This window comes from Salarias fasciatus, chromosome 12 (genome assembly GCF_902148845.1).
Source record: "Salarias fasciatus chromosome 12, fSalaFa1.1, whole genome shotgun sequence".
Classification (NCBI taxonomy): domain Eukaryota; kingdom Metazoa; phylum Chordata; class Actinopteri; order Blenniiformes; family Blenniidae; genus Salarias; species Salarias fasciatus.
This window is the reverse complement of record NC_043756.1, coordinates 23,704,988-23,727,172: the sequence shown is the minus strand read 5'-3', so window position 1 is coordinate 23,727,172 and position 22,185 is coordinate 23,704,988. Positions and strand designations below refer to the sequence as shown.

The 22,185-nt window shown below is 40.3% G+C and overlaps 1 protein-coding gene across 3 annotated transcripts in view; it reads right to left on the bottom strand.

Annotated features, from left to right (window-relative positions):
* Positions 1–14,267, bottom strand: part of wdfy3 (WD repeat and FYVE domain containing 3) — a 66,831-nt gene extending 52,564 nt beyond the window's left edge. For 2 of the 3 annotated variants that reach the window (XM_030105205.1, XM_030105207.1), the window contains exons 1-3: positions 13,653–14,266; positions 2,353–2,563; positions 1,837–1,960 (exon numbers count right to left, since the gene is read on the bottom strand). In XM_030105205.1, the coding sequence (XP_029961065.1) occupies positions 1,837–1,960; positions 2,353–2,563; positions 13,653–13,681 (364 nt within the window). In that variant the 5' untranslated portion in view covers positions 13,682–14,266. Of the gene's footprint in view, positions 1–1,836; positions 1,961–2,352; positions 2,564–13,652 lie in introns of all 3 variants that reach the window. The other variant, XM_030105206.1, reaches the window with a different exon arrangement.
* Between the last annotated feature and the right edge of the window lie 7,918 nt (positions 14,268–22,185).

Below are 22,185 nucleotides of genomic sequence, written 5' to 3'. Positions count from 1 at the left end.
ACTGCTGAAAGTGAGAGATAAAAGGGAGGAAAGAGCCCTTTCAAGGTTTACTGTCTCTGTTTTAGCTGCGTATCTGAAGAAGAGCTTCAGTGAGAAGTGAATCTGTGCAAACCCGGAGACAGAGAAGTTGGTGTGCTGCGTAAATGAGGTTCTGACGTTGCAATTTCCCATCTTCTCGTACATGTGCAGAAGAACTATTTACTGTGCCTGTTTTCATGTGAAAACGCTGTTGTGCTACAGAGCCCTCAGTTTTCTGTGCACCATGTTGGAAGCTGCGTCTAACCGCATCACATTCTCTATAACGGCAGGCTGTCGCAGCCAATCAGTGCTTTTATTGTGACAGTAACCTGCACAAACAACTGAACTGAGACAGCAGCTCAGAAATAAGGATAAATGAAACTAAACCGGACAGAAATATCTCTGCAGCCTGTTCGTGTGGTCATTTCCACGTCTGTTCCTAATAAAGAGCTGCCTGATGGCAGTAATGAAATCATTTCTTCAGCTCGGTCCACCCCGAGTTACGAAATGTCTTTAAATTTCATGAAATTTTAATGATGTGAACAGTGGATTTCATTTTTCACAGCCCTTCAAACTTTAATATTATCTGTTAATGAGGAAGGTATTGTATATATGATCCCTCCCAGCTTTTCCTTATTTTTCCTAAATCTAATTGAGTCAAAACAATTACAAAATACATCACTTTTCTTTGCAATTAAGTTGAAATTTAACCCAGAAAAGGGACTTTTTCTTAAGAGTTAGTTACATTTCTCAGGCTCAACCATTCACATTGGTTTTAAACAAACTGCATTCAGTTTGTAATCTATTTCTTCTTCATCAGAGTCCTGATCTGGGTTTCCGTTATCCGGTAATTATCGGACTTTGACAGGTAAAATCTGCTGAAGTCCGACATATTCTAACGCCACCGGTCAAAATATCCGGTGAAAAAATATTCCCTCCAAGCTCAATTTTTATTTGAATATTCCCTCCAAGCAAAGTTTAAATAAAAAAAAAAGGCAATTTCCACCTCATTTTATCGAAAAAACAAAACAAAAAAAAAAAAAAAAAAAAAACAATAAACCCCTGAATTTTATCTTTTATGAATAGGCCTGGTCTATGTGGAAAAAAAACTGTTTTTTTCAGGCAGAACTAATCTTGTAACACGTGTTTCATTACTCCGACAAAGCGCGCAGTACAACAACAATACAGCGGGAGACTCATGACTCGAAACAGGCGAAACTTAAAGACTTTTTTTACTAAACAAAATAGTTTAGAGGAGAAAGGGTCAGAGCCCTATAGAGCCCAAATGTTATAGTCGCTGTTGAGGTGCGGATCTTAACCGTCATTACTGGGGAGCTGTTCGAAGGACGCCGCTGTTTGACTCCTCACTCCTCATTACTCATTGACGCACAGTGCAGGGTTTTATAATACTTTTTTGTAAACAGTCCACTCAGGTTGTTAAACAACTTTACTTTGAAGATAGAACAAATGTTTCTGGGACCAAATTATTTAAGTTTTTAAATCACTTTGTCACGTAGAGCGACAAAGATTACATCGATTGAAAATAAACCCCCACTTAGTAACAGGCGAGGGCGGGGCCCTTTGAAAAGTATACCCCCACCCCGAGCGTCGTGGAAGCTGCGGGGTTATACTTTGCAGTATTTAAGCTCAATAAATTCAGATAATACTTGGCCGGGAAATCAAATGCTTGTCCGGTAAAATTGAAAACCTGCCGGTCATGTTGTTAAGTGCCATTTTTTTATAGCGGAAACCCTGGTCCTGATGTTCTGGGACTATTCGGAGAAAAGCTTCACAGCTGGCCTGCTCTGGAGGACTGACCTGTGGATTTATTGGAGGCTCTCCGTCTGATCTCCGTCACCATGAGTCGGGACACCTGGGTGGTGAACTGCAGCAGGTCGGAGAACTTCTCCGTCATGCTGCTGGGCGGAGCATTCCCAAACACCTGCGGCACACGGAACACATTGAAATCAATCACCTGAGAAGAAAGCAGGATTCCAAACATGGGATTGTTCCCAGAATCGTGGATTTCGCTGCAGTTTTTCAGCTTTAGTCACATTAAGAAGAGAACCAGGTATCATCCTGTGTTCACGGCCTCTCTGGGTTTTTCCCGCTGTGTCCTACTTGTACAGAACAATGCAGGCAAAGCTTTTTCGAGGGCAGCTCACAGAAACACGACCCTTCATCTATCAGAGGCTTCTTCATCCAGGTTTCTAAACCTGCTGGGGGAGCGACACTGCTCCGTTCTGACACAAATCAAGGTGAGTGACTGATGCCGAGCTGCCAGCTGCTCAGGAGACGCTGTGAATACGATGCTAGCTCGCGTGTCGCACTCACCCGGTTAAAGACGGGCAGCATCATGTAGAGCTTCTCCTCCTGCTCCTTTTGCGTCATGTGGCGCGGCGGGTGGCACAGCTCGGAGAAGAGGCGGCGCAGGTGCATCAGGCCCAGGGCGTTGTCCTGCGGGCTGCACTCCTCCTGCCGCGGCCGCCCCATGATCCTCTTCACCATATTCATCTTGAGCGGCTTTGTCAGGGCAAAGGCAGCCCTGCAGAGGGGGAGAGGGACCAACACTCAGAAACAAGGTCTCAACACGGGATTTTATTGACAGTTACGCAAAGAAGGTATCAATTTAGGAGAATCTGGTCAAAATGGCAAAATATCTCTGCAAAGTAAAAAATAATCTGAAATATAAACCCGCATGTTTTGGGTTATTCTCTGATCAATTATCTTAAAAAGAACATATAGCATAGGATTTTAATGTTTTTATCCTGTAGTGTGTTACTATGGTGTCCGAATTTTATCAAAATGAATATTCCCCACTGCTTTTTAAACATTATTAAGTGGTTTTACATTCTGTATTTTCTCTTTATTATTAATATTTTTATTGATTATTTTAATACATTCAAGAAAAAAATATAATAAATGCTCAACAAATGCATAATTTATACACCTTTTCTTTTTTCTAAATATGGTGCAACTGGCATGAAATTTCAACCAGATGTTTGCAACAATGCAAACAATGAAATCACAGATGAATTTTTGCAATAATATGTAATGATGCAAGCAAAACTACTGGCAAACTGTCTTATTAGCAATAAATTAGACATTTGAAGCTGATTCCGGTGAAATCCCTTCAGTCTTTCATCTTCACAGGTTGTTTGGATCCCTCCATCTTTAATCATTTACTTCAGTAGATAAACATCAGAAACTCATTTTAACTTTGCACGTCTCTTCCCTTTAGCACTGCTGCTATAAATTTAGCCATTCGTTCCACATGTCGGCTCCTCGATAGTTGCTAGGAGATTTCACAGCGGCACCAGGCCGACACACAACACAGATTAACATCTGGTGGTGAGAAAAAAATAAATAATCTGAATCAACACTCTGCAAGAGCAAAACAAAGTTGCTCATCAATCACAGTGATGGTACTGTGCTCCTGGGCACACAAACAGTGGAGGGCGCTTTTATTCCCCCCACATGATGGAGCAGGAGCCTCTGGGGATGCAGCGCATTATGGGAAACTCATCATACGTAATCTCTTTCAAGCTAACACCGGATTGAGTTACATCTACGCCCGAGACGAATGATGCTCGACAGATATCGCTTTATAAACTTCCCAAGTACCATCAGGTTTGTTTAGGTGTTTTGTAGCTGTTGTTATGATATCCCAAAAAACTCACAGGATATCATGGTGTCAGTTTTCTATATGTGATGATTGTTGCTACAATTTCTACATTCAGAAGGGTCAGAATAGTTTGTCTTTTCCACACAAACGTCCGACTGCGCCACAATTTGTGAAAGAAAAATAGAGGTTCTTGCTTTGTTTCATCAGTTGTCAGAATGTATTCCTATTCATTTCACCCAGAGAAGAAGTCAAGGAACCAGTAAGCAATATCAGCACATTTTGCTAGGGCTGGACGATTATGGCAAAAATAATAATCACGATTATGTTGATAGATATTGAAATCACGATTAATAACCACGATTATTCATAATTCCAAAACTTGAGTATTTATTAAACTACAACTTGAAAGAACAATCAAAAATAAACTTAGAAAAAAAATTAATATCTTAAATAATATCAATAAAACAAATAAAAATAAATACTCAATCTGCATGCATTTCTATAAAACTTGCAAAAATAGCAATATGCAAAATACACTAATAACTCAGTCAAAAACACAACCTGAAAATATTCTTTGAACTCTCTCAAAAACTATTTTAAATAAGAAAAGAGGGGTTGGCTGCATAGTTAAAAACTCCCTGTAGTTAACTTCCTGCAGGTTTTTGGCAAGGAAGACGAGTCTGTTCACTTGGTCTGGCTTCAGCGACTAACGAAGGCAGGTGACAACATTTCCACCTGCGCTGAAAACCCGCTCTGATGCAGCACTTGTGGCAGGGATGCTGGATGTCCGACGACTTGAAGCCAAAATGCTTCCAGATGACTGAAGTAGTTCTACCTTTCTTGTCAACTAAAGGCTCCTTTTCTGCCATGTTTGTAAACCGCTTCCTTCACGTGTTGCTGATAGAGCCCTTGCTGCGGCTGCGTGCACAAGGTGCATTCATGGTACTTTGGCAGCGTAGGAAATTACATACACGCCGCGCCGTGCAGCTAATTAATCGTTTTTCTCCGATTATAACATTTTTATGATCGTGAGTAACCAAAATCGAAATCAAGATTAAAATTCAATTAATCGTCCAGCCTTACATTTTGCTAACATGCAATAAATGCTTAATTGAAAAAATCCATATGAAAAATGAATTTCCCAAATATCACTTCAATAGCCGACCCCAAAACGCTTTTCAAAACGCAACTCATCCCAAGATTAAAAAGTTACCAATTCTAACAGAACCATCTTATTTTCTCTATCTGGCTTCACGCTGTTTCACCGCATAAAATGAGGGAAGAAAACTAGTGAAAGAGCGAGAAACAGAGCTCCAAAGACTACAAGGTAATCAGCAATGAGAGGAGTCCTTGTTTGAATAGTCTATCATGGTCTCAGCAAGTTTTGCAGCAATGAAAGTGTTTCAATGAGCTTTTTACACTAAATTACATCAACAAAGATTGCTTCTGTCAAAAAAGACCATGTTGAAAGAAAGGAAAAACACTACGCACTACAGAAAAGCCATGCTTGAAACATCTGTCACCTCATCGTTTAGCTCTAGAAATATTAGGATGTGAGTGATTTATTTCTGAAGGTGCCTCCATAAAACTCATGTTGACGTTTTCCACTAGTCAGAGGTCCAGAGCTCCAGTCTCTGTGGGGAACTGAAGAGAAGCCGTCTCAATAAACCAGCAGGATTTCTGAGACTATTCGGTGAGATGATAAGAAGCATGAAAAAACTGAAATACAGTATATTCACTCTGCTGCAGCCAGCCACATTAGATTGACATTGTTTAGTGGAGACAACACAGCTCATCAAGACAATGCTGCTCCCACTTTCTAACAAGTAACAGTGTTCTTTCTCTTGTCCTGATTCACACAAGCCATAGCGTGTCTTTTCACGCACTTTGTGACCTCAGTTACTTCTGTCTTCCCAGCAGGTGGGTATGTAGTGTAATAGGACTCATCTGATTGGAAAAATCCATTGAAATTCACAGCCTGAATTTACACTACATGGAATCTTAAGTTTCTGCAGTTCATTCAGTCTTGTGACATTTTAGAAATGTAAACGTGGATATCAGGATTACAATAAATCTGTCACATATCGAGTAGTCCCATACAGTACCACCATTTAAAACCTGATGTAGTTGTTGAAGATTTTGATTCAAGAGTTCTAATGGCTTTCAATACACACAATGCAATTACGCTGAGGGACAAAGCACATCATTATTTTATTTTTTTTTTTACAATTTTCTGAGTGTTTCCTTTTTTTGGACGATTCCACTAGAATAAAACTAAATTTTAGTGAACAGAGAACTCATTCGCCAGGAAACCAATAAATCTGACAGATTTGGTTTTTTCTGATATTATTTTCATATTCATATTTGGATTTTTACCCAGATTCTGGGTGCTACATAGCTGGACTCTGTTTCTTGCTGGAAAACGGTTTTACCATCATCTCTTTCATTTGCTCCGGAGTGCCATAAAAGATGGGCAAACGTGGAGAGCAGCGTAATGGAAGAGACAGACGGCCATGAAGGAGCTTCCAAGTGTGATTCTGATTTACAGGAACATGGCATCTGTGGCACTAATGAAATTACCCCAGACTGAAGGCTTCGGTAAACCATTTTGCTCACAGAACAGGACCAACTTATGCCTCAGTGTCCTCTGCAATTTGAACCCTTTCACCTGGACGTTCCCTTTGTCCCAAAGAGAAAGTGCAGTGACTCCTTCTGTTTGGGAATACTGATTTAAAATACATGTCTGGAAAACTAAAAATGAGCAAGCAGAAAACATCATCCAAAGACAAACAGGATAAGACATTGACAAGCGGTGGGAAATCAAAGGAACTGTTGCAATCACAGTCATTGAATGTGCAATGAGCTCGTCATGTCAGCCGCTGGGCTGCTCTCCTCAGTTTGAAAGAAAATTTCATGTTCATTGTGTGCACATGAAAGAAGACGAGACCCAAAAGGTCCGGGCTTGACGTTTACGATACAGCCTGCGTTGGCAGAGATACACTCCACACCGAGCTCCCGCGAGCCACCAACTCTGCCCGTCGGAGATAAGCTACAAAAAACAAGAGGTGCGGCGAGGTCCGTCCAAACAACACAACCGGCCATTTGAAAGCCTCAATGAAAGGATGTCTTCAATCTTTTTACAAGATTTTCACAACAATCGAACTAAATCTAGCAACTAAAGCTGGACAATATCACAGAAATTTATTCCTGGCACATTGACATATACGCAATATCACTATCGATAAATGTTGTTTCTTGGCACTGTCAGTTCATGCTCTGTTAAATCAAATTGACACATTAGAGAGAGGAAGACGATGCTCTATAATCTGGATGCTAGTCGGAAGCTGCATCAGTCACTGGAAGGAAGATGCTCTTCTATCAGGCGACTGAGTTAAGTTAGGAGTATTAATGATGCACACCTTCAGTAAACAGGATTTCAATAAAATAATAATTACTGTTAAAACCACATCGCTGGTTGATGCTAAAGCTAACACCTCATGACGGGGATTCAGAGACAGCAGATCATAAACTGTTTGAACATTTGCTGTAATAACTGCATTACTAATTTGACAAAAGTAACGTGATACTGGTGCTTCAGTGTCAATGGCAGAGGCAGTTTACATTATCAGTGTTTTTCCCACAGTGTTTAGCAGAACTGCATTTGGAGACAAAGATGAATTACTGCCACTGCATATTCAAACACTGATGAAATGACAGCATGTTCCCATTGCTCCTCTCTCTCCTTCTGACATCCTTCCCCTTTCTGTCATGACGCACGCACTCAATCATCAAACCATCACAGCCACCGCTTCACATTTCAAGCATTTACCAGGACATGAGTCTCATGACTGTTCCTATGAAGAATTAATCGAATCAAATCCTACACTGGATGGACCGGCGCACTTTTAGTAATCCACAAACAATGGAGCCGACTGGGCCTAGAAGAGGCATATTCACACCATAAAGACAATTTCTAGTTAATAAAGGCTGTGCTGGTTCCCCTTAAAGTGTCAGGAAAAGCAGCAGGTGGGAAAGAAAATGTTGCTGAAATCGAGAATCCAAAAGAAGAAGTGGCCAGGCCTGCTGCCGGTGTAAAAATAGCACATCCAACTGGTCAGCTTCCTGAGTCACTGGTTAAAGCTGCAAAGCTCTCAGTGGAACAAAGAACAAGAAGCACTGACACTGCTGAAAGCCTCTGCAGAGAGCAGGATTTGTTTGAAGAGTCTCTGTGGGCTTCACACAGAGATCTAGTAAAAACTCTGAAAAGAGACCCTGACTAGACCCTGGAAAACTCTCAGTGTAATGTCAAGAAAGGAGTCATCTGATCTGGGATATTGAATCTCTGGTGGCTCTTGGCATTAGAATAGAATAAAATAGAACAGAACAGAATAGAATACAGTGGTTTCCAGTAGAGAATAAAGCGTACTGATAAAGCAGTGATCACAGCAACAAATATTGACAAAATCCAATTGAGAATTCTAAATAATGTACTGTACAAGGTTCAGTCTCCATCTTTGATGTTTCCTGTAGAGGGCAATCTTTTCCCAAATAGCCCTTTCAGATATAATTATTCCCAGAATGGTAAACTTCAGTAAAATTTTACTAAATGTTAACTGATCTCCCTATAAATGTCACCATTTGATGAAATGACTGACTGTAGAAAATGGGACCTTTAGGCTTTGCCACTTAATTTATTTAGAAGAAGATATTTTCCAAATTGTCCACTTAGAACATAATCCAAATGCAGATTGGAGAACTTCTGTCAATGTTTAATTAGTAGAAAAATGCAACTCTGTAAAATGCATTCTCCATACCAAATGATGTTACTGGAACATTGCAAATAAATGCCTACTTCTGATTTCTTTTTAATTAATTCCATGTTTTAATGAAATGGTTAAGTCATACTTTCAACATCCAATGAAATATGTGTTTAAAAGATTTACAAGCTATTGCATTTATCTAAATTTTACCCTGACTGGACTCAAGTGATTAATTTACAAAGCAACATACTCATCCATGGTGTTTGATGGTGTTTTCTGAACACTACACACTCTCACCAGTTTCTATTCGCACGTACACATTTTAAATAACACAAAACCAGTTAAGATTCTCATTCAAACTGACTAAATATTCTATAAGATTACATGTAAGAAAACTGTCAATGAAATTCACCATCATTGGTAGCCAAGACATCAAAACATAGATCAACGGTAGTGTGAAGGTATTACCAAACAGAAAAACTGAAGGACAATGAAGGCTGTGTTATCCTATCTGTGTGCCGTTAACAAACCAGGAAACATTAACACAGATTTACATAAATGCTGTGTTTCAACTTCACTACAGTTGTTTTTGTGAGTACGGTGTCCTCGTACCAAGCATACATAAATTTAAATCCAAGTTAATTCAAGACCAAATATACATTTTGAGCTATGTTTGACCCGTGAAATTGAAAACTGTTTTCCCTACATCATCTTCGCTGCAGACTGTAGCCAGCATGTATCTGGGAACAATGCTGACTGTTAACGCTGCTGACTGGTGATACAAGGCTCTGTGTAACCGAGAGTCACTGAAGCAGACAACAGTGCTGGGAGAATGATCGGAGCACAGCAGGGCCGGGCCCACTAACTGGGCCAAACACATGTCAAGCAAGGAAGCATAAGGCTGAGCTGGAAAATCAACAAAAGAGAAGGCAGTAATCTGCAGACAAACACTCCACTACAGCTCACCCTTCCTCGTCACCAGAGACTGCAGTGAACCTGATGGATCCATCGTCCTGGCACTCTCCATTTGGGATTAAACCTCACAATGAAGTTCAAACTAAACCCACAAGATTTGGAAAATTCACTCGGTGGCTTAAATGACTCAGGTTTTGCTTGATAGATAGCACAATTAAAAGACGTGTTGGACCAAAAGTCCTTTCCTTTTTGTTGACTGAATTATTGAAGGAAACCATAATGAAAAATGCTGTGTATCTTTTAAAACTACATATTAGTATCAATGACAATAGAGTTAAAAAGATCTGTTGTCAACACAATCTAGTAATGATAATAACTATAATGAATTGTGATAAATCCAACTAGTACCTATAAACAAGGCAATGTATTCCTTTTTTATTTTGAATGAGGGCTTTGATATCTTTAATGACAATTTAATATGATACGTATTACCTGAAGAGTGAGATCAACCATTTTATTACATCTGCTAGGTGTTCTTCCCAAGAAATACTAAAATAGGAAATGTAGTCATGGCCCATTGTTAGCAAAGCTGGTTAAGAAGTAACTGATGACCAATTCATTGAAATATGAAAATAAAGCCAGCTAAAAATTAACATTCCAAAGTTTGTTTCATATTTATTTTAAAGAAAAATCTATTGCCCTTTTTAATATAGCCCTCCACTCCTACAACACAATGAAACAATGTGAAATTTCTCACATATCACAAAAATACTTCAATATCTGTCCATTTTCCACTCCACCAGATCTGATTTAGTTGTGGCGTCCTGGGACCAGCTGACTATGACTTTGCCGTGCAGTTCCAAAGATTAAATTACGGAGGAAAAAAAAATCCAAAATTTCTAAATGTTGCATATGTCCAACTTGGTTTAGCATTATCTCATATCTTACGGAGTGTCCCATCAACAAGTCTAATGGGGAGTCTGCAGGCAGTGGGAAAGGAGGCAATTGCCAATTGTTAGCGGGTTGACCCGCTAGTTTCAGTGGGAAAGGGGTAAAAGAGTCCCTCAAAATGGGAAAGTTTGTATTCCCACTACATCCAGATATTACAGTACAAATCACAGTGCTTAACTCGGAATCAGAGATTTCCTGAAACTGAACATGCCTTGAGGTAAAAATGCAATTTAAAAAAAAAAACAAGCAATCAACCATGGCTCCATGAGAAATAACTTGTGAAAGAATCTTGTTAATTTTTCATCTGGAAGGTAGTTAAGAAAAAAAGAGATGTGTGCGTCTCTTGTACCACAGTTCTGTTAGTAAGTTAAACCAGATATGAGGAACTCTGAGCTGCTGATTCAAACTATGTTGTGACAGAATGGATGTACCCAAGGTAGCTAGAAATGGTTCAGAATGACTGACACTGTGAGTGCACGCAATTTACATTCCTTGCACAGCATTTTTGCAGAACTGAACAGAACAAGGACAAAAAAAAAAGCAAATCTGGACTAAGCAGTCCTGTTTCTTCATTCTCTGACCTTTATATATACTGGGATGACCAGCAGTTGGCCTATGCAAGCAGACAGCGCACTGCATGCTCGTCCTCAGGGGAGGGGGGATGGAACAGGGGTGTAGGTAGTATCTTTGATTGGAAGTAGAGATTGACAGCACAAAGCCCCTGAGAGTTTTAGCAGCTCTGGACTGTAAATAAGACTCTGCAATCCCAAGCATTACCAGTGCTGTCTAAGAGTGTCAAACCACATCTTGTCTTGGCTGAAGCAAAGAAAACAAGTCATTGGCATCAATGGAATGTCCTTTTTCCTTGCACCGGGATACCAAGCTTGCTTTCTTGGCCCTCCAGTTCTTTTCAGAGTATTCTCTTTAAGCGAACGCCAGCTTCAATGAATGTCTCGCAGAGTTAGCACCAACTCCTGGGAGATGAAGGCAGCCAGTGCCCTGGAAAAACCCGTCTCTTCAAAGGCCTGTGTGGGTGCTCCTCTGAAGGAAGTGATGTAATCTCAGGAATGCCTCGTGTCCGACATTTTGCCAGAGTGTTTGAGAACACAAAGTGGCAAAATATAAGTTGGCATCAAGTACGGGCAAAGATGGGCAAAGTCCAAGTCTGTGCACAGGTATAGGGTTAAATGTACACCACCCGCCAGACAAATGGTACACTGTCATTGACAGCAAGATACTTTATAACTCATAAGGAACCCTTCTGATTGAATTAATGACAGCCTTAAACACATCTTGGTTTTTCTTTAAATTCTTCAAGAGTTGAGCATGTCATCCATTTTGTTGTGCATGCTCCGCAAAATAAAGCAAAAAAACCCATTCTTTGGATCATGCTACAAAGCCGTGTTTCCCCCTAGGAACTACCTGTTATTCAGTTCTTGGTTTGACCCACAAAGGTGTCGCTGAACATGAACCCTGAGAAGTAAATTAATTCATTTAAGTCATTATTTATCTTCATTAATTCATATTTGAGTGATCTATATAAATATTTAGTTCAAGCTCCCTTCAAACAACTGGCTGACCACCAAATCTACATGGACCGGTGGCACCAATCATGAAGCATGCGCAGCATTGTAGCAAAATGCTTAATTTATTTGTTTGCTTAACAAATTTGTTTATCCCTCCAAAAGAAGAGCACAGCCATCAAAAGTGGTTGGTTGGATTTTCTATTTGGAAGTATACCAGAAGCAACAAACATTTCACTCTGGACTACTTCAAAAACCTTGGCCATTTTCCATGTCATTTCTGCACAATTAACTCTTACAAGTGGTGCACTTCCTACACTTAAACCATCGGGAGGAAATATATTACCATTCAGTAAATCTAACCTGCATGCTGCAGTAATTTCTTCTTTCTACAGTAATTTCTTCATATTGAATTCCAAGGCGTGGATAAGTGAGGTCGAATTCTTTGGACTTCTTTATTGAAAACACGTCATATAGAATTACTAATATTTCATAAAATACAAGCCCTCCATAGTGCAACAGATGCTAAAATAGCCTATAATTGCCTGTAGCTGACTTTAGCAGGCCTGGAAAAGCATGATATGGCTCCTTTAAAATTAAAGTCAATAATTTGCTATACTATTTTGAAGTAAGAAATGTTTTGTTGAAGCAACAGTTATCCAAACGAAATGACAAAACTGACCACAGCAAATACAGTTTTCGTGTCTGTCAGAGCAAAGAGGCCTTTTTTTCAACTGATATAAAACTCACATTTCACAATTAACAACACAGCAAATCCGACAGCACAGTTATTGCAACTTGAATATTCATAAAATATCACTTCAATGGTTGGTAAATACTGAGAAATAGAATCACGCTATTTAAAATAGGAGACAAAATCATTTAGAAAGCTGAACGCTAACAATAGCGAGACCATTGTGCAGACGGTCATCACAGGAAAGAGCTGCAAATCCCGAACTATAATTTCTGTGGAGTTGTTGAAGATTTAATATAGTAAAGCAAACAAACTATTTGACAGTTTTGACAAGTAGTTTTTTTTTTCTTCCCCAACATTAATATTTCCAGTGAAGCAATCGACCACCATGGTCTAAAGTGAAATAAACATATAAATAAAACTAGATGAAAATGAAGCTATACAGCAGTGAAGGGGTTAGGATTTATCTCTCATTTAACCAATATCCAAAGTGAGAGTCAGAGAGAGAGGCTTGGAACCCTTTTTATGAGGAGTTTGCATGTTATCCCTGTGTGCATGTGGAGTTACCTACAGGTACTCCATCTTTCTCGATGAGGTATGTTGACTGATGGATGAATAGATCGATGGATGGATCGAGCAATATGATGATAGGTAATAAATAGCCTGGTAATAAATATCTAGAGATATTATTTCGAGAAATTGTGAACTATTAAACAGTTTTTCCCATGTTTTGTAGGAGTGAAGCTTTAATCCACACCTACATAGCATACATCTATTTCCAGCCTGGTGCAAATTGTATCTCTCCAGCTTTAAATTGGGTCCAATATAGAATTCTTTACATTATGTTAACCTCTAACTCAAAGGTCTACCCATGAAGCTCCGAGCACGGTCCCTCATACCTTAAATTTCAGTTTTGGTGCGTGTGTTTTTCAGGAGAAATCAATTATTGCTGTTTAAATAATACTTCAATTTTAAAGTTAAAATGGTATTTTTACCCGAATACCCGGTGTAGATAAGCTTTAAAGTAAGCACCATGACTGTCACACAGACATAACATCAACAAATGAGACGTTTGTCATTACAGCGGTAACCGTAAACAGCCCGTGCGGTCGCCACGGTGACAAGCTTAGCACCCAGCTCTGATTTTTTTTTTTTTTTTTTCCTACCTGCTATTCTCTCTGCGTTCAGCCAGCATCTCAACTCATCAGTGGCAGAAGACACCATGAAAATTCCAACGAAAGCCCAAAAAGACCGACTGCTTTCTGCCCCCCTTCCCAAAGTTGCGTCTTTCCGATGAGGACGGGCGACGACAATGGTGTCATGTCATGCCTTCCCCTCACGACAGCGTGAGAAGAGGAGAGGCGAACCGTCGAGGCATGGCCGGCGATCATTGGCAGTGCCAGTGGCTTTGTTCGCCAGCCCGCACGCTGTGTGTGTGCGCGCGTGTGTGTGTGTATGTGTGTATGTGGTCTGCCGGGACTGGCACAGCTGATCCCCCCCTGACACCGGGTGGGGTGTGCAGGGCTTTGGAGGATGAGGATAGGAGGGGTGGAGTGTGTGAGTGTGTGTGTGAGTGTGTCTGTGTGTGTGGGCTGTAACAGCAACAGGAACATACCACTTACACAGAAAGAGGGGAGAAGGAGGGGGAGGCACAACTCACAGCAGCGAGCGTCATTAAATATTCATCTTCTGGACATTTTAGCAGTCATTATGTACGACCAAGCTCACCCAGATCACATTAACTTTGCATCATTGCATACGAGGTTCCAATGTTCCTATGAGGTATAGAACATCTATGACTGTAAGGTTGCAGTAAAATCATTTTTACTATGGAATACATCAAGAAAAATGTTGGATGATAGGAGTGTCGATCAACAATCAAGTGTCCTATATACCTTTAGGTCATTTACTAATCAAATACATAGCAGTTCATTTCAAATAAGCAGGATATTCAGACTACTCTGTCTTTGTGGTGATATAATTTCAATTAGATCCTAGCTGATGTCCTTCTTGAAGAATGAGGAAAAGAGGAACGGTTCCGATTTACCCAGTATTTTACAGTCAAGTCGTTGGACACTTTTATTTCTCGTGGGACACGTTGACTTCACCAAGGTTACAGCTTTCAAACTATTTCCATGCTTTGTGCAAAGCAGAGTTATCGGTTCATCGTCAATACTAATTTTATTCATCCAGCTTCAAAACGGTTTAATCAGTAGACTGACCACCATTTGCGCGATGCTTGAAGTGAAAACTCAATTTTTGCATGTTCATTTCAGAAAAATGTCATGCTTACACTGCAGCACTTTGAAAAAGATGACTGTTTCCACAGAAACGACAGAAACATTAACAACGGCGTACTTCTCATGCCAGGTGCTGTTTGTTTTAGTAATGAGACCACACAAACTTTAAGGTGACTCTTAAATCTAAATCAAGTTCCAGGAGAATATGGATTGGGAGTCATGACAGTCTGAAAGCCATCAGTTGTTGTCATCTACTCATGCTTGTGCAGAAAAACTATTTACTATGACCATGGTTGGCATGTGCAGTAGTAGCATTTATAGTCTTTTTTTTTCCCAATTTCAGACTTTATTACACAGAGGTTATCTACAGGCCTGCTTTCTCGCAGTCACTTTCATGACTGCTTGGTGCATCAGCCTTCATTTTCTAATGTAAACCAACAAAAGAGTCTAAAGGAATTGGAGATGGTTCTCTATCTAAGGAATCTAGTGTGACAAAAACTGTTAATGCAAATTGCTGCATTCAAAATGGCAAAAGTCACCCATCAGCAACACAGACAGGCAGCAGTTTTTTAATGCGATACAGATAAAGGTTAGCTTAAACCAAATCAGCAAAACACAACAACAAACAGTAGTAGTGTTGGTGAAAACGTAACAACATTCATCCCTGGTGGTGTGTGTATATCCACACTGATATCAGTCCACAGTGTCTGTTGTGCTCAGCCTCTTGTGACGTTCCAGTTATTCCCCCGAGGGCTAATTAGAAGTGATCCTCTGCTGGTTTATAATTGCACGCTGCATCTTCCCAGGAAGGACGACAAATGCTACACTACAACACAACTCTGCTGCCCGACGCAGCATCTGTGCTGACAAACATCAACACAGACTGAGTTTTTTTCTCTTTCTTTTCAAAGCCACCGTCTGCTTTACAATTGTGATTGCAGAAGTCCTCCAAGGTAATAAAGTGAAGTCTTTGGATGGTGGGCAGCTGGTCAGGTCCAAACAGCACATTTCAGGCTGTGTCTCAAGCTATAGGAAACATTATTTAATTCTCTCTGACAAGGTAAGACTAAACAACTGATGATTACGGGCAAATGGTCGGCAGAAATGGGAGTTGCAGCCCCACAAGCATCTTCCCCTGGCCTGGGAAAACTTTACATGGCCTTGTGCTACATTATCCAAAAGACTTTAATGCAGCTAGCTCGCTACACTCAATCAATATCAAGGGCCTCACAAAGAGCAGAATACACACAGCAACAATAAAACAAGCAAACAGAGCAAAAGGCGTAATGGAAATCCAACATGAGATTATGTTAATCTTTGCTTTGTGTGGATTTGCTGCATTAAGCTTCATGTTTATCCTGTTTGATGGGAAATATTTCACTTTGCTGAGTTTCTTCTTCTCAGTGATGTCTTTACAAGTTAGTAATACAGCATCATTATCGTGAAACAGCTGAAGAGCATGTAAAAACTACTGAAAACCAATAAAAACAACCGTGATATCGGACACCAGCAAAAAAGGGTGAGGGTTTAATGTTAACAAGGTAGAAAAAAACTCAACTGTGAGGAATTGTTTCTATCCATTCTCTGTATATCAACATATTTGACTAATCAGATGAAGCCTTACTGCCCTCGATGCCCTCCCACTCAGCTCTGATGGCAGAAAGGACAGAAACAAGCTGGAACCAGTGGCTAACTCCCTTCATGCTATTCTCACGTGAAATCAGCAAACTCTCATTGGCTGTTCGTTGATTCGACAACTCTGTTTCTTGTTACAATATGTTTGTTGACTTGTCATAATATTGCAAAATTGATTGATTCAGCAAGTGTTCATACGACAACAACAAGGGGAAATTCTATATTAATGTCTAGGAGAACCAAATAAAGGAAACATTTTGGAACCAGAAACCTCCAGTCCCTCCCAAAAAGCTAGAATGAGCCAAGAGAACAACTTGAAACTTTTCCACTGGGTTTTCTCACGATACCTCGATTTACTCCAGTAAGACCAAAGACATGGTGTAACAATGTAATAATATTGTCCTTTTTCAGTGTAATAAAGCCAATAATGTAATATCTGGTCAACTGTGGAATAAGATATTGGCTCCATTACTGTAAAAACATTTTGTCAATTATGTAATAAGTGATTGTCGTACCTTTAAAAGAAAAAACTAAATTTTGCAGCGAGTAACGGAACAATACATAAATAGGATGAATAGGATAGGACTCATAATAGTCTCTTCGCAGGTTGTACTTATCAAAAATAGACATAGATGATGGGATTCACTCATTGAGAAGACAAACTGCAACACTCTGTTTCAGTTATAGTTGTAAAAAAACAATATGGCATTATTGGAATGTTATTAGCTTTATTACAGTCAAAATGGCCATTATTATTGCAATGATAGCAGTTATTACACTACTGGTTTGTACACATGCTTTGAGGTTAACTATTGTCTCTGATCTGATTTTACATAGAAGTGTTTCTGTCTTGCATAGAAATGCAAAGCTTCTAAAATCGCATGGGTGGGTGGGTGTGTCACTTGTGGGTGACTAGGCGGTGTCTAGCTAAATGTAGACTGATGCAACGCAACGTAGCTCCAAACGCAGCTCCAAACGCAACGCAACACACCCCACATGCACTACGCTGTGTTCACATAGACAATGAACGGGATGCTAGAAATTGATAGATCCTTCCACACAGAAACAGGCTTTTTAAAAAAAAAAAAAAAAAAAAAACTTTTTCATCATTTTGAGAGTGCTGACACCACTAATTTTTGAAAAAGTCTTCCAGGATTGGTCAATTGAAAACATTTTCTCTGCATCTTTATTTTCATGGGCAAAAATGTTCTAACATTGTAACCACACCTATCCATTAAGCTGCATGCAGTAACCATAACAACCAGCACAACAATGGATTGTTGGCTTTGAGCTACAGAAGTTATAGAGTTTGTTCTAGAATTTACAAATGAATCTTCTGCTTCTACAGGTTTAAGTCCCACCACAGTCCTGCCATGAACACTGCAATGTTTCAGGTGGTTTCAGGTCAAGAGTGCATGCTACCTTTGTTCAAAATCCTGTGGGATTGAAAACAGTTTATTTTCACTTCTTTTGAGAGGAAGGTAAACCTTGTTTGTAAAGCTATGAGTAATTTCATCAGTTCTATATTTGTTTTCATTCCAAAATAGAGAAACAAAGTTCTAAACAACAATCAAACGAACATTGTGACCCCAACAAATTCTGATTTCTGATAAATCTTTTAGGAGCTTCATATTCTGCATGAATGTGTTAAAGTTTTGTTTCAGTCAGCACCTACTGTTAACGGTCATGAGACAACACAAACAAGTTACATTTAAGAGCATATCTCTCATGTCTCCCCTGGCATGACACTAAAAGAGTTTCACAGAGTGGACAGGTGTCAGCGTTGAGAGAAAAGCAGAAGAATTGGAAACCTCAACACAACTACAATCTGAAGAATCTCAGTTAATCACATCTAAAAGCAGAAGTCCACTGTTAGTTTCACTTGTGGGCAGGAAAAAAGTTGGAACTTACAAGTCACATTCTGGCTAAGATTATCTTTTATTTCTTATAAATATATTTCTTTACTTCATAAAAAGATATCCCAAAAAAAATACCAAAAAGTGTCTATTTACTGTATTTAGTGTGATTGTCAAAGGAAATGAACCAATTTCCTCTTGCCATTTACACTTCTACATATTTTACATGTGTCAAATTTATTCATAAGGTTCTAAAATTATAGGAGACTGAATCAAAAGTAACTCAGACAGAAGTTCTTCTGAGAGACTGCTAAATATGTGAGGGTAATAAAACTGTATACAATTTTAAAAAATGTCATATAATTTCTCCTTTTTTATTTCCTTGTATTTACATTACAATAACCACACTACAATCTTATTGCGATTTAATACCAAATTGACAAAACTTATTGTTCATCTTTTTTGTTTCATCTCATGCTTTCATTATAATGACCTTTGAGTAGTTTTGAAATATTAATATCTGAGATTTGTGACATTTTACGAAAATACTTGGATAAAATAACTATTATGAGTAATGCTCCCTATTCTAGTCCCATCCACATGCTCTTATTTTTTCAGTTTCCTGTTGCAGGAATTGCAGACATGATGATGTTTGCATTATTGGAATCAATAATCAATTCTGAATCCATCTGCAGGACATAAGCTGTCTAAGAAAATGAAGGATATTACAAGCACGCATGCATTCATGCAAAATGTAGAACACCGCATACAAAATTAAAGTTGCTGGGAAGTATTCAGTTTGTGCATTTTAATCTACAGCCTTCAGCAATAACGCAATGACTGTAATCAAGATAATTATAATAAATCGTCACACAGGTAAAGCTCTCCTGTGCATCAGTGATTGATTATAATCGCGATAGAAGGAATACAAGCCCTCTGCTATTCGGATTAGGATCTAACACAGCCTACAAGCACAAAATACACATAAAAAAGCGGCCGTGGAGGCATCTGGGCACCGAGCCACACATGCAGGAACAATGCTCCGTCACACCGGGGATTCGAACCACCTCCAGGCCGAGCTCATCGCACTGTGGCCGCTTCACATTGCGACAATAACAACTGCAACCCGCCGCTGTCACCGGGATAAACACTGCAGCGTCGCTCATCAACCCCTCATAAAAACACACACTGAATCCACCCTGAGCCACAAACTGGAACCGCAGCCACTGTCACTGCGTTTTCTGCAGAGACGACCCGGTGTTGCTGCGGGTTTTCTGCCCCTCCAGCAGCCAGCGGCTGAGCTGCGGTCAGTGGACCAGCACCGCTAGCTGCCAGCCTCCGCTAGCCAGCGACCAGCTGATCGCATCCGAGCCACAACTGTCAGGGCTGAACGGACACATTCGTGTAAAAACACCACAGATACAGAGGTTAGGCCCAAGGTCTCCACATGAAAGCGGGGTCTGTAGCGTCTCTCAGACTGTCACTAAGTGTGGAAGTACCCAGAAGAGATACACATTCCTACCCCTCCGTGCTAACGCGCATGCTAACCAGCTAGCTAGCGCTAACTAGCCGCTTGTCTCTCCATGTCTCTGCCGTCCTTTACTCACCAGCGAGCGGCGTTCGCGGCGAAATACCTCGGTGGGAGTGGGACGGAGAGCCTCCAACGTGTCAAATAAATCTATGCGGGGCGCTCCGTGTACATCCATATGTCTGAAACGATGCGTAAGTCCCAAAGTGTTCACCGCTCCCTCTCCTTCCGTCTGCCGGTAGCCATTTTTCCAAAGCCGACGTCGTCCCGCAGCCAGGTCCCAGCGCCGAGTCTCCTCCAGCCAGCAGCATCCTCCAGTCGCAGGGACCGGGGCCGGATCCCCGGCACCGGGCTGACACCTGCTGGACATCGTGGAACATGCACCCAGAGACGGTGCCACGGTGCCGAGCTGACACCTGCTGGATACACCCGGACACACACCCGGAGACCCGGGAGGCTTCTTCTTCTTCTTCCTCTTCTTCTTCTTCTTCTTCTTCTTCTTCTTCTTCTTCTTCTTCTTCTTCTTCTTCTTTCTTTCTTTCTTTTCAAGGAACAATATTTTCTGACGGACTATTGTTGCTCTAGGACTGTGATTAATGTATTTTCAAGAATAGTCAAAGCATTATTTTTGATTGGTTGATTGAAACCAAAGTACACAGCAATCGGCAAAATAGGATTTATTTCCGGGAGACAATATTTTCAGACGGAACCAAAGCGACAACCAAATGATGGATGACAGAGGACATACAGAACATTATGATTCTGGTGATCATTTGGTTCATAATTCACTGATAGACTGTGGGGTGGGGCAACATTTTCTGTGAAGAGGGTGGGGTTTCTGGCCAGAGGGATTTTGGTGTTATATGCTTATTCAATCATTCATTCATTCTGGTTTTGTTCATGGAGAATAAACTTTGGAGTTCTTTGCTGAACATGCCGCCTCTGACTCCCATTCTTCAGTTCTACGTGATATATATTGATGGTTGATTGAGTGAATAGATGGATGAGATATGAATGGATGATTTGGTAGACTGGTCACCAGAGGCGGAGCGTGGGTCTCAGTACAGAGGGGGCGGAGCATTCTCGGGCCCTTATGATAGTAATTTTACCATTCAAACAATACCTCATCCTACCATCAAAAAACACACGAATGCTCACTTTTATTGAGCCAAGCAAACCTCAGAAAGCAGAATAAAGTCACAAACCAGTTCACAAACTTGTTCTGAAGAACAAATACATATACGCACGCAGATTGACGCCTGTCAATCTCAGAGCGTCCGCTGTCCATGGTGCTGAAAACAGATCAAAAACTCACTGGGCTAAATCTGTACCGTCTTTGATAGAGCTTAAATATAAAATGAACACAGCTGGTCTAAAATTACACAACCTATGCAGATAGATATGGACACAGCTATCTATATCTTTTGGAATTCACGTATATTAGAAAAAAAAAAGACTGGGGGTTTCTTATAGTTGAGAGCACCACAAAGCACATTCAGATAGGCACGTGTTAAAGACCACAGCATTCTGATGAAGATAATATTTTGGAAGGTTTCACTGACTCACCAATGGCTCCGATGTTAGGTTTTGGGTAGTACCGCTAGCGGCTAGCATAGTGTTTAGCATACTGTTTAACTTCCCTCCAAAGAGTTCAGATCAAGTGCAAAGAAAAACCTCTACCGCACAGCCAATCAGCGCTGGCTTACAGCTCTGATGCATTCATGGACAGTCGTAAATTAAGAATTTGCAAATTGGAGCCCGCACTCATATGCGTATACCTTCTCGCACACACTGCACATTTTATTATAATAATTTATTTACGATTCAACGTGAACACATCACATGAAACTGAGCCCGATGACCTTGTGGGCCCTGAGGCTACCGCCCCCTTGTCCCCACTCTGGCTCTGCTACAGCTGGTCACATATCAGATGTTTCACCACCATACCTTTTCAGGTCAGTTGAGATACTGTAGAACTTTTTAGGAGTGTAATCATCATTGAACTGTGTAAAAATATGAATGGGATTGAAGGAAATATTAGATTTTGATCTTTTGGTCCATTGTAATATCCTATACAAAGCAGTAGATGACAGCATTTCTCATTGCTCTAGAGTTTTCAGTGATTGGTTCAAAGCTGCGATGTGGGAGGTTTGGTTTTCTTGTGAGTCACACAGACCTCAAACCTAACCACAGCCAGTGAGAGTGACACAATCTCATGGCTTGAGGCTCCAGTGAAGCTAATCCATTTCCTTGTGTTACATTGCTTTTGTTTTCCATCATTGTGATGGATCGTTTCTCTGCCCATCCTTGAGGAAATATTATCTCCTGTCAGTTGAACCTTTTTGTTTTCTTTCCTTTTCTAACTAAGCAGCCCACCTATTAGCTGACAAGCCAGTGTAAGTATGAGTTACCGAAAAACCTCTTAAGAAGGAAGTAGTAG